Source organism: Agelaius tricolor, unplaced genomic scaffold (genome assembly GCF_023055355.1).
Source record: "Agelaius tricolor isolate 1412-34295 unplaced genomic scaffold, bAgeTri1.0.p SCAF_5, whole genome shotgun sequence".
NCBI classification, from domain to species: Eukaryota; Metazoa; Chordata; class Aves; order Passeriformes; family Icteridae; genus Agelaius; species Agelaius tricolor.
The window spans coordinates 37332801-37345372 of record NW_027269265.1 but is presented as its reverse complement, the minus strand read 5'-3'; the positions used below and the strand labels follow the sequence as shown (position 1 = coordinate 37345372).

Below are 12572 nucleotides of genomic sequence, written 5' to 3'. Positions count from 1 at the left end.
TGCTACTGTTTGCTTACAGCAACTGAAATTTAACAATGCTCTGGAAGTGATAGAAATTTTGAAAAGTGATTATTCACCTGTTGTGTATGGGGATGTCTTTATTGACATAATAATTAACTGTTACCATTTGTTCTCTGGCTGCCTGCTCCTGGCTGCAGTCATTCCATTTTGCACTTCTTGGGCTCATCCTCTTGGGTTTTGTCTTGGGTGTTTTTTACTTTGTGATCCTAAACTGAAAAAATAGATTTTCTGTATGTGTGATGTTCTTATTTTTGTTTTAAGGGTAAAACAAAGATGAGCTTTTTTTTTGCAGGTGGCAAAAAGGAGAGTAAAGAAAAATAAACTCTGTGCTCTTTCAATTTTATTTGAATAGAAAAAAAAAGAAATGAATGGCATCTTGACCCTTGTCAGTCGACATATTTTTATACAAAACATGAGACTGACTTACTTCTTGTTTTCCCTATGTAGATATGAAAATTACATCTCACTAGACTGCCTGTGATGACAGTATCTGTTTAAATAACCATGCTTGAGATTTGTTTCATGTCGATTTTTTTCAGGCTGCTAGTAATCTGGTCACTGTGTTTCCACTAGTGAGCATAAATGTGTACGGCCAGCACAAGGTTTCTGCTGTATGTGCAAATATGACTTTGTTTCTTGAGCCTTGTCAAGCCCTACATTCTCAGTTTCAAGATGCATACATTTAATGTATTCATTTCAAACTTGTGGGCAACAGGAGCAACATTTGAAAGTTTCTATAGCTAAAAGTCAAAATAGAAGTTCTCAGCTCCCAGCTGTGAGCTGAATTTTATTGAGAATGGTTTCTTGAATTCAGTATAACAATATTTCCTGAAAAGGTACAATTTTCCTAGCTTTTAGTTTTCTCATCACTTCTGTATCTATATTATTTCTGCCATTGACAAAAATAGCTTATTACCAAGTAAATCTTTCAATTTGGCTATTGGGGATTGTTAATGAAGGAACATGTTGATGCCACCACAAATGATTCAGTGCCTTTAACAACACAGACTGTTTCATTTCTTTATAGCCATTTTTCCCCATTTCAGGACCAGATGGGTCCTGAAATAGCTGCCTAAACTCATATCATAGCAGTCAAACAAACACACACACATTCTTCAGAGCTAAAATGTGGTTTCTTGTCTCTTATTGCTGGTTGAAGCTGATGTATGTGTGATATATGTTCTTGCTTGAGTTTAGCTCAGTACAAAAGGGGATGTGTAAGTACTGCTGTCAGGCTTGGTAACTTAGGGATATGAAATACCAGTCAGCTGGGTTGGGTTTAGAGAATAACTCTAGCCTTCAAAGATGTAAATGGTGCCGATTTATTCAGAAAAACTGATAGAAAGTTTTATTATGAGATTTTTTACAACACTGGCACAATGGTTAATAAATTTCTGTGAAAACTTCAGTAGCAGTCAAAAAAATGATGAAAAGTAATTCAGTTTTTTTCTCAAATTCCCATTGTGTAAAATTTCTTTAATTTATACCTGCTATAAATCCAATGGAAGTAACTGTTATGGCAGTAATGCTTTTTTCAAGTCTCTTAAAATGGTGGGGAAATGCCAGAAAAGCCCATGGTCACTGAATGGTTAATCTTTTAGTGAATATCTTGATTTTCTTTTTCCTAACATCTTACTTCCTTGAGACATTTACTGTTACTTATTTCTTGTAGTGGGACTGAAGTTGAATTCTGTGGACCCAACAATGAGCATTGATTTGAAATATTTGGGTGTGCAACTTCCTCTTTCCTATTCAAATTACTCTCTGTGGAGCTATCCAGGTACCAACCCCAATTCTCCAGGTGGGTGGAATATGAATTTGCTGTAATCTCAAGTGTCACCTTTTTATTATCAATGAGAAGGAGAGAATGGCTATTTAGTTCAACTTGGTATCTAAAGAGATGAAAATGATACTAAAATGACAAAATAGGAGAACTTCTGTAGATCGTTTTGTGGTTACTGGGCAAGGAGTCCTGAGTAATTGTGGTTGGATTATTTTGAGGGTTCCCGTTTTGTGATGGTTGTGATCCAGTAATAGCATCTGTCTATTTTATACTGACCTCTCAAATTGCTCAGAAAAAGATTAAGCAATCTGAATTTGTCTGATACTGCTCACATACCAAACAAAAAAATGTTGTCTGTCACAGAGTTGAGTATCAGAATTTTCCAGAAGAAGGCCTTGAGATGCCACATGGGGGCTACCCTATAACTTCATGATAATTATTTATTACAAAAGTTGTGACTGACTGTTCTTTTTTAAATTTGCTTGGTATCCAAACAAGTGCATTTATCATACTGTAAATCATACTGTGACTGTGGTTCTCATACTGTTGGTAGGTACTGTATTCAATAGTGACCTGGATGGGCAAAGTGTAGCTTATCTTATATGCTTATTTTCTTCTACTTAACTGTTTCTCCCACTGTAGTATTCTGATTACTTAATGTCTTTCTTAATCTACTGCTTTTAGGAGCTGGTAGAGGCAGACATTGAATTTCAGATGGTTTACACTGCAGGAGAGGAAGATTCAATTCAGAAGACCTCAGTCAGCTTAGTGTCCAATGCAATGATTTCTAGCCTAGGAATATGTTAAATGGCCACACAGATCCCTGTTAGTACCTTTACATTCCATGTTAGCTCCCACAGTTGACGCTAACTTGACAGAGATGTAACTGTTTGTCTTTTGTGGTTATTCACTGACCATGCCCCTAATAGATACTCATATGAATTTGACAGAGCAGTGAACATTAAATGAAGTTTCTGCAGGTGTTATAAAAGCCATTGGCCCAACTGAGGGGAGAGAATCAAATCACTTTTCTTGCTGAGTGAAGCTGTAGTATGAGCTCAAAACCTGGCTCTTCCATTTTAGCCCGCTAATTAGTTGATTGGCCCATTAGACTTTCAGAGCCAACTGCTTTTGCTAAATGCCAAGGAGACCAAACCAGAAAATAAAGGAAACACTATGTGTGTGGGATTGCAGGTGCTCAGCCATAGAGCAGAGCTCTACAGGGAATTTGGCCTTCTCTTAAGTATTCTGTTAATTAAAAAAACAAATAGAAAAAATTAAGTTGCTTCAAATCTTTTGAATTTGCTACTGTTCACCTATCCCTGAAAAGGAAGAAGCAGCATTTGCTAAGACACTGATGCAATTAAACTTGGTTCATAAACTGAGGCTAGCTTTCTTCTTTTCCAGATACTGGATTTTCTTTTGTTTCCAGGACAGGAAAGACAAATGATTTCACAAAAATCAAAGGCTGGCGAGGGAAACTTCATGGTGCTTCTAGAAATGAAGGTAAAAAAATGTAAAAAGAGAGAGATCAATGTACATATTTCCAACATGTGGCCATTTTCCTGACCTTTCATGGACCTTGCTGTTTGGTATTTGTGTCTGTCTTAGTAAGAGATGTATTTTTTTGTATTGAGACTGTTACGATTAAAGAATTTTTGTGAACTGGTACAAAGTTTCTGTCTTCCCTAGTTAATCTCCATTCTTACATTGTCAGAATGGAGATGAATGAGGGAAGAGAGAAACTCTGCTTTTGCTTTATTAAACTTCCTTTATATTGACCCATGAAGTTTTTTGCAGCTTACTTTTAACCCTCCCATTCTGCTGAGAAGGTGAGTGATAGAGTGGCTTGGCAGGCACCTGCAGTCCAGCCAAGGCCAGCCCACCACAAATGCAGGTGTAAGATCTCCACAAAAACAATTGTGCTGGCTGCTGGTTGTATTTCAGAATGGATTATATTTGGTGTGCCTGTATTATATGCTATTATTGTGGAAGAGTGCATTTTTTAGAGCTGTATAATCAAAACTATCCTACCGTGTTTGATTATTATAAAATTTAAGTCCAGGAGTTAAAGTACTCTTCATTTATTTAGGTGGCAATTCAGAAGGTTCATTGAAGAATCGCTCAGCGTTCTGTAGTGACAAGCTGGATGAGTACCTGGAAAATGAAGGGAAATTGATGGAAACAAGTATGGGATTCTCTTCTGACACTCCCACTTCTCCTGTGGTATATCAGCTTCCCACTAAGAGCACTAGCTATGTTCGAACGCTCGACAGTGTTTTAAAGAAGCAGTCCACTGTAATTCCATCAACATCTTACACATTGAAGCCTGTTCCTCCATCATCTACCTCTAGGAAAACAAAGACTCAAACCAGACAGACATCTACAAACAGTAGAGCAAAATCATCTTACAAACCTATTTTGCCTTCACCTTTTCCTCCAAAGCAGAAGCAGAACTTGTCAGTGTCCGGGGAAAAGTCTGCTAAGCCTGCTAGCAGTTTGAGTAACCAAGCAGATGGTTTTGTGCTGCCAACTGTGGATGAAAATACTTTTCCAAAACAGATCAGTTTGCGTCAAGCACCACAGCATCACCAAGCACCTCGTCCACCAGGTTTGTCTAAATCTCAAGTGAAGTTAATGGACTTGGAAGACTGTGCTCTCTGGGATGGGAAACCACGGACCTATATTACTGAAGAGCGAGCAGACATCTCTTTGGTAACCCTGCTTACAGCTCAGGTACATCTGTAATAGTTTCTTTCTTTTCTGTGCTGTTGCTTTTAATCTACCTGCTTATGGATGATGCATAGCGATGCAGAAAATAAGACTGACGCTTCTAAGGATCATGATAAAGCATGAGATTCCTTTGTGGTGTGTCTTTGCAGTGAAACTTGAGGAATGCTGAATTAGCAGTAGGGGAAAAAGCTAATTGTGATAATAGTGTATTGATACAAATTATTAATAATTGAACTGTTTAAAATTCTCACAATTGAAATTTGAGTTAAGACAATTCTTATTCAGTAGCTGCATTTCCTTGCTATTTTCATTTTGATGTTTTCAGTTGAGCTAACCGCAAGATAATCCTGGTCATGTAACCTGGTTGTCCCATGATAACTTTTGCTTTTTTCACATCCTGCTTATTATCAGGATGGTTTTGCTGTCTCCAGTTGTCTCTCAAAAAACTTCAAATCGAAACTCTGTTCTGTGGGGATTTTGGGGTTTTTGTGGTATAGAGGACAAGTTTTTGTACGTAAACAATGTAGCTCGAGGGGTTTTCTAAATGAACTTCGAACAGCAATTTTGCATATACTTGATTGCATTGTACTAAAATATTCCTCTTATGAAAATTTGAAGTTTATGCTTCTTTAAAACTTTTTTTAGGCATCTCTTAAAAGCAAACCTATCCACAAAATAATAAGACGGCGCGCACCTCCTTGCAACAATGATTTCTGCCGACTGGGTTGCATATGTGCCAGTCTGGCACTGGAGAAACGTCAGCCCACCCACTGCCGCCGGCCAGACTGCATGTTTGGGTGTACCTGCCTCAAGAGAAGGGTCTTGCTGGTGAAGGGAGGATCAAAGCATAAGAAAATTATGAAAAAGGCTGTGCGTGGAAATCTCGTGCTGTTTGGAACACAAGGACAGCAGCAAGAGGATGAAGATGGGGAAGAAGAGGGTGATGGGGAAGAAGAGGAGATAAAGCAGAAGGATAGGAAGAAGAGAAAAAGGGTGGAATACAGTGAGTATTGGTGGAGATTACGTACAGCAAACCACCAAACTTCATGGGCATTTTTTCCTAAGATGTAGTAGTGATGCCATTTCTAAATCCAGCTTACTTACAGGAAATAATATCTTTTTTTTTTTAATTCTTACTTATGTGCTCAACATTTTGGGCACTGTGTAGTTATTTATTGAATCAAATAGTTGGAGTTTCTTCTTGGTAGTTTAAACTCCTGTTCAACTCTCCAAATGTCTTTAAAAAGACTATGATAGATATGGGATAATTACTGCTGTCATTATTGGTAATGTTCACTATTACAGTGCAGTTATCTTTCCTTGTAAACAAGTCATTATCTAGAGGTGCATTTTCAGTTGCTGTATATAGCTGGACTTCCTTGGAAGTATAGTTATTTGTGGTAATTTCAGATCTGGCTTAAGGTATGCTCAGAAAACCAAATTGGTAGAAACTGCCTGTGAATTTACATTTTCAGTTTTTTCCTAACAATATTTTTAGCAATAGCTAACACAATATATTCTCTGGTGTTCTACTGGAATAAATTAATTCTTCCATATATCTCCAGTATACAGGTCTGGGATTTTTTTTTTTTTTTTTTTTTTGTGTTTTGCAATTTTTAAGTAAGCAGCATCAGTGGAGCTCACTTATTTTCAGTGGTTTTTCAGATCTTTTATCACAGTAAAAGTGAGAAATGAGGATTAGTGTACATTTTTATTTTCATTTTTTTTTCTTGTAGACAAATCCCAGTCACTTTTGACTAGAATTTGACAGAAGAAAAGCATCCAGAAGGATTTTCTGGCAGTTTGGATTAGTGATTGCCGCATGGCTAGACCTCAAACTCAAACAAAAAATTCTGTTACTGCTGTGTTAAATGGTGTTTTATTTGTAAGTAATTTTTGTTTTTTCTTTTTTTTCAGCTATCTGTGATTCAGAGCCAGAACAACCTGTTAGGAATTGTCCATTGTGGGTGAGGGTGGAAGGTGAAGTAGATCCAGAGCCAATTTATGTCCCAACACCATCTGTTATTGAACCAGTTAAATCTATGGTACTGCCCAACCCAGAGGTCTGGCTTCCTAGTAAGAACAGATCTTCCAGTGGAACAAAACCAAGCAGAATGTACATTCCTAGACCAAATCCAGTGGTAAGAGAAAAAAAAAAAAAGCATGTTTTTCCTTGTACTGAAAATTAAAACAAATAGTGCCGAAAGCCTCTGTACTAGATGATTTTAGAAAAGTTTGAGGTGAAAGCTTAGGACTGATTGCCTATAGGTGTGTTGATAAGCTAGAATGGATTGATTATATATAGAATTTTACTATGTCTATCTTCTGTTGAGAATTTATTATAGCAGTATGGAGATGTGGAAGGTGATTATGGTTAATTTATAGCCTCATTTAAAAATACAGTAATATATGCTATTTTTGTCACAGTTTAGTCCTGTCATGTTTGTAAAGTTAATAGCTACATATTGTAGCCTATATAAGTATGAATTACTTGCAAAAAGTGTTGAGATACAGACACAAAGTGTTCAGTGTAGTTCTGGAGTTTTGTTTTTTTTTTTTCTTTCTTTCTTGAGGTTTCACTGCCAGTGTTCTAAGAATCTGGGTTTGTGTCTCCCCTCACCTTAGTATCAGAGAAAAGCAACAACAGCAATAGAGGAAGAACAGCTGTTGAGTGTAGTTATATCTGAAGAACAAACATAACAGAGTAGCTATTTAATGTATACCAGATAATGTTAAACAATGCATGGCACTTAGGATTTGTTGTTTCACTTAAAAGAATATCTGAATGGGTTTGAATCTCAGGGAGCTGGTGGTGGCTATGTGATGATACTGAGAAGGCAGATCTAGCTTTAAATGCTAGACTTTTCTTTTGACCCTTACTATTGAAGCATTTAGGTTGAAGTTTTTTAGAAAGCAGAGCTGTTTTGTGAATCTGATGTGCATCCAGAACAGAGAAAAGAGGGTTTTATCTCCTTTTTTTTTTCTTTTAGATTCGAGAGGAGGACAAGGATCCTGTCTACATGTACTTTGAAAGTTTAATGACTTGTGCAAGGGTGCGAGCCTATGAACCCAAGAGAGAGGAGAAAAAGCAGCAAAAAGACAAAAATGATTCACAGAGTTGTAGTGTAAAGGTAAGAGATCACACTGTAACTAGTGTGTATTATAGAATAGGCAGAAATGTTGAAAATTGCGAAGTAATATTTTCCCCAGAGACTCCTGTGTGACATGAGGGCTTGATTTGCTTTTGTTGGTGGTGGGGCAGTGGAAGGTGGAGCCTAAATCACTTTGCAGTGCTGGTAAACTGACTCTGTTACTGTGATATTACATTTTCTTGTCTGGGGAGATTCCTGTCTGTGACAAATGCATTATTGTGTAAGGCTTAAATGTTCATTGTTAATAGTGCTCTTCTAAGATGAAGCCTGTAACACAGTCAAAGACAGCATATTTCTATGATTTGGGGTGACCTCGTTAATTTTGTGCTGTGATTTTTAGTGTGTAAGATGTCTAGGGTGAATATTTTCTTGCATTTCTTTCTTCTAGCAGGAGCATGAACCAGAGCTTCAGTCTCCTGAAAAGGCAACCTGTGAGGTAGACAAAGACAAAGATGCATCAAGAGGTAAGAGCTGAGTCTGGAGTATAATTCCACTTGTTAGTTACATGTTTTTGCAGTATTTCTTTAAAAACCAGTAGCTACTGATGAAACAGAAGTAGGTTTGCTGGTGGAGTCGTTACAGTTGTTAATAAAAATCTTATGCATACAGTTTCCTGTTTTTGTAGCAGCAGATGGAGATACAGCAGACTAAATATCCAGTGCTTGCTGCTGCTCTAAGTGTAAAATGACCAGTGCTGCCAGTAGCTTGTTTAGCAATAAAGTATAAAACTGCAGACTTGTCTTCAAGACAGATGATTAGATACTTGGAAAGGAATGGAGCTGAACAGCTTTGCTTTGTCGGGGTATTTTTGTCTTCCACTTTTTTCTTTACTATCACTTTGTAGTTACTGAAGAATTAAATATCTAAGTAGCACTGGGAGGATGGGATCCTCATGTTCTTCACATAGAACTGGTTGGGACAAGGAATTGTTTGATGTTGAATTTGTTCAAGTTGAAAAATTGAAGTTTTGCTGTATTAGTGATTCTGGGTTTGAGTTTCTAGCTTGTGAAGAAATAGGCTAGACATCCATGTTCTCTTTCCGTCTGAAGCGGCCCAAATCATGTTGCAAGCCTTAAATGAGACATACACTAGAGGCATTGTGTCATCCACTTAAGAAGCGTATCTGCCTTTTTGAGCTGATCTTTCTCCTGTTTAATGTATACAACAGCGCATGCTACATTTAAGGATGGGAATGGAAAAATAATACAATTAGTTGAAAATGCTGGTGCATTGGTAGGTGAAATTAAAATGGCCAGGACACAGGGATCAACATCCTTAGTTTTGCAAAAAAAGAGCATTGTAGCTCTAATAACAACAAAAGGTCACGCTTCTGTTTACACATCTTCTGCAAAAGACAGTTCTGCTAGTGGCATGTCCCCTTATGCCATTGTAGGACATGGGTGCTTTTCTGACTCAAAGAGAGAAGTGCCATCTCTTGAATAACCAGTGATGCTTTCTACCATGTTGGTGTGTTTGGAGAATATTCACCCATGTATTGAAACAACCCGGCTTCGTTTAGCTTGTGATGCAATGGGATACAACGTGACGTGGTATGGCTGCAGGGATTGAACCGTGAGAAATAATTACATTAGTTTTGCAGTGAGTTTTTGCTTGTTTGTGAAGCTCTGCAAGGGAAAGATGATGCTTTGAACAGTTCTTTTACTTGCTGTTGGCCTGCAGCTGAATGGAGCTAAGGGTGGAGGTGTGGGCAGAATAAAATTGTTTGACTATCCAGGTACTTAAAATGCCATAGCATTGCAGAAACCTATTTCAATTCTTTCTCAGAGAAAAGCTGGTGTTCTTCCCGTAGTGAGGGGGACTCTTTCTCCACCTCCTATGTTCATCACACCACTCAAGGTGAACCAACCAAACTTATCGAGATTATCTCTGACTGCAACTTGGAGGAAGATCACAATAAGATCTTGACCATCTTATCACAGCATATCAACAGTAACGCACCGCAGTGCCTCAAAGTGGGTAGCTTCATTATTGAATTGGCTTCGGAATACAAGGCCCAGGATGAGAACCATCCTTCTGTCTGCTCCTCCAGAGTGAAAATTTCAGTGCCGTCCTACCAGGTCAAGGACGAGAAGCCTGAGATCCCTGTCTTGGAGACTCCTGATAGCACAGTGGCGGCATGCAATAACTCAGAAAATGTAAAGGTCACGCAAGCAGACCCAGCGGACAAGCTGCGGGAGAAGCTGCATGGGGGCAAAGGCTTGCCTTTTTATGCAGGGGTTTCTCCTGCAGGAAAGCTGGTTGCCTACAAATGCAATGCTAATATGAGCCCCTCGGGCTTGATTCAGGTGGGTCTCTCTGCCTTTACTGTGGAGATTAGATGCAGTTTCATCCAGTACTATCCCAGAACTCCTTGACATGGAGAGCACTCTTTAATATGTTTTTTGCCTATCCAGATAGTATCTGGTGGCATTCCTCTCCATAAGCTTATCCCTTTCAAGATTTACTCAGTAACAGGAAATCTGATCAGAATCCTGAAATCTGATGGTTTAACTTGTCTTTTTGGCAATTTGGGTCTTGTTGACCCAAGTGCAGAATCTCTTTCAAGATCTTTTCAATTCTTTGTGAAACCCTCTGAAGGTGCATTTGACACATGTTTCTAAGTGAATGATTGTATGAGTCCACAGAAAGAATATTTTCTGGGGAAGTATACACTGTGACAAAACTTTAAAATAAAACTGTAAACATTAAAATTGCTTTTTGCTACAGCTAACTGTTAATCTTCACTAACAGCCTGAATCTTCTTTGTAGAATATATATTTTTCATTAGGAGACTTTATAATCCTAAATTTACAGGGTCTTTTCCCTGCAGTTCTATGTTGCTGACATGATGTTAAGAATTAGTAGTAGGAACTACAGGATTAGGATGAAAATCCTTTTCTTCCATCATAGCTATTTGTGGTTATAGTAAAGCCACTTTGAGGAAAATTATATGAATTAGAAAATCAGAGTAAAATATGTTTTCATGACACCTTGCAGATATGACACCCTCAGAAAGAGAAGCTAGTGGAGAGAAAAAGGTGAGGAGATTTCTTACCTTCAATAAAAGTTGATCAATAAAAACTACTGTTTATTTAGTAGTGTCTTAAATACATTTGGCTTTTAGAAGGTATTATCAAACAATGTGAAAGCAAAATGCAGCACTACCAAAACTTCCCATTGTCCACTAGGCATAAAGCCTGACATTCAGCAAGACGTTCTGGTTTTTTCCTGTGCAGTCTGTTACCACTACAGCTTGGAATTTTAAGTTAGGGAACTCATCATGCCTTAATTACAGTATCAGACAACAGTATGGATAAGGTAAAAGTTGATGCAGCTTTTACAAGCTCTTTAAAGTTTTGTCTCAATGTATATGTCATCAGTATTCTTTCTTTTGTGATGCTAGGTCTTAATTAGGTTTGAGAATTTTATCCAAAATTGTCCTTCAATTAGGGAACCTTTTTTTATTCAGGACTACAGCATAAGCATGGGACAGGAAAAACAGGTGCTAGCTTCATTCTTACCTAATTTCAGTGATTTCACATGTTCCTTGGACTCTCTGGTCTTATGTGAGTCTGAGCAGCATTTAAAATCTGTATTACAAAGATAAAACAAGGGTTGTTTGAAATTCTCCTGAGCAATGAGGAAATTAGGAATTCCCAGTTGGAATTGCAATGGTTCTTTGAAAAGGACATTTAGAAGTCCCACAGAATGAAACACTTCTCCAGAAGTGGTGAATTAGCGTTCTTTTCACAAAGTTTCCCTTTTCCCCTTTTTTCAGGTTAATGATAAAAGGTATCCTCAGGCCAAACTGCTTTTGGGACAGATGGGGGCATTGCATCCTGCCAATCGGCTAGCAGCTTATATCACAGGCAGGCTGCAGCCCACAGTACTTGATATTGCAGCCCTCAGTACTGTGATCTCCAAGGTAGCACCCAGTGCTAAAACTCCTGCTTCTGGGACACCATCAGTCCAGGGGCCCACAACATCAGCTCCTAAAACTACATCTTCCACCAGCAGTCCTTCAACCCCCACTGTGACGACTCTGAAAACCCATGTCCCAGCACAGAGACAGATAGGTAGGTTGGAACTTATTACTGTGTTTTAAATTGCGTGAAGCTGAAGTACAGAGTGAGTGTACAGCGTTAATGTTGATTTCTGTGCAACAGTGCATGCTGCCTTTGGCTGCATTGCCTACATAAGATGCCTCTGCAGTAAATAACCTCAAAGCAGAAAGTTTTGACTTCAGAGTAAGATTACAGATGTTGACTATTAGTTGTTTTATTAATGCTACTGGTACATATTTTCAAGAGATGAGAGTGGATGGATACTCTCCAAATACAAACTGGAAGTTTTGGAGTTTCGTTTCTGTAATTTTTAATTGCTTTTCATCAAACACAGAATAACTTCAAACAAGTAAAGTACCACTAATACATGGTTCTTCACTGATTAGATTTTCGGTTGATGTTGCACTCATAATTCTTGTGACCGCCAAAGATGTGTGAAGCAGCAGTGAAAGACAAGATGGTCCAAATCTGGATTAGTGAAACAGCAGGTGTGCAGCCAATAACCACGCCAGTCTCTAATCTCATTGGATTTCACAAGCTAAACAGGGTTGGATTTAGACAGCACTTTGAGTTTTAAAAAAAAAAAAACAACAAAACTGGAAGATTCATGAGTTACTTGTGTATCTGAGTTGATACTGAAATGGTTACCCCAGTGTGGCAAGAGAGGAAGTTGCCCTTAACTATTACATTTTGCATGACTTTAAAAAGAGAAGACTAGTACCCACCCACATAATCCCACCCAGTATTTAAAGATCTGAAGCTTTGCAAGGGAAAAGGATGTTTCCTGTGTCCTGGAAAAACTTTAATTTCTGATTGATA

The 12572-nt window shown here is 38.1% G+C and overlaps 1 protein-coding gene across 10 annotated transcripts in view; it reads left to right on the top strand.

The window, feature by feature from the left end:
• MGA (MAX dimerization protein MGA) overlaps positions 1 to 12572 on the top strand; it is a 59445-nt gene that overhangs the window by 22128 nt on the left and 24745 nt on the right. For 7 of the 10 annotated variants that reach the window (XM_071427319.1, XM_071427320.1, XM_071427313.1 and 4 more), the window contains 9 exons: positions 1694 to 1822; positions 3212 to 3310; positions 3897 to 4540; positions 5183 to 5540; positions 6455 to 6678; positions 7528 to 7668; positions 8078 to 8153; positions 9475 to 9995; positions 11468 to 11765. In XM_071427319.1, the coding sequence (XP_071283420.1) occupies positions 1694 to 1822; positions 3212 to 3310; positions 3897 to 4540; positions 5183 to 5540; positions 6455 to 6678; positions 7528 to 7668; positions 8078 to 8153; positions 9475 to 9995; positions 11468 to 11765 (2490 nt within the window). The remainder of the gene's footprint in view (positions 1 to 1693; positions 1823 to 3211; positions 3311 to 3896; positions 4541 to 5182; positions 5541 to 6454; positions 6679 to 7527; positions 7669 to 8077; positions 8154 to 9474; positions 9996 to 11467; positions 11766 to 12572) is intronic. The other 3 variants (XM_071427318.1, XM_071427322.1, XM_071427321.1) reach the window with 3 other exon arrangements.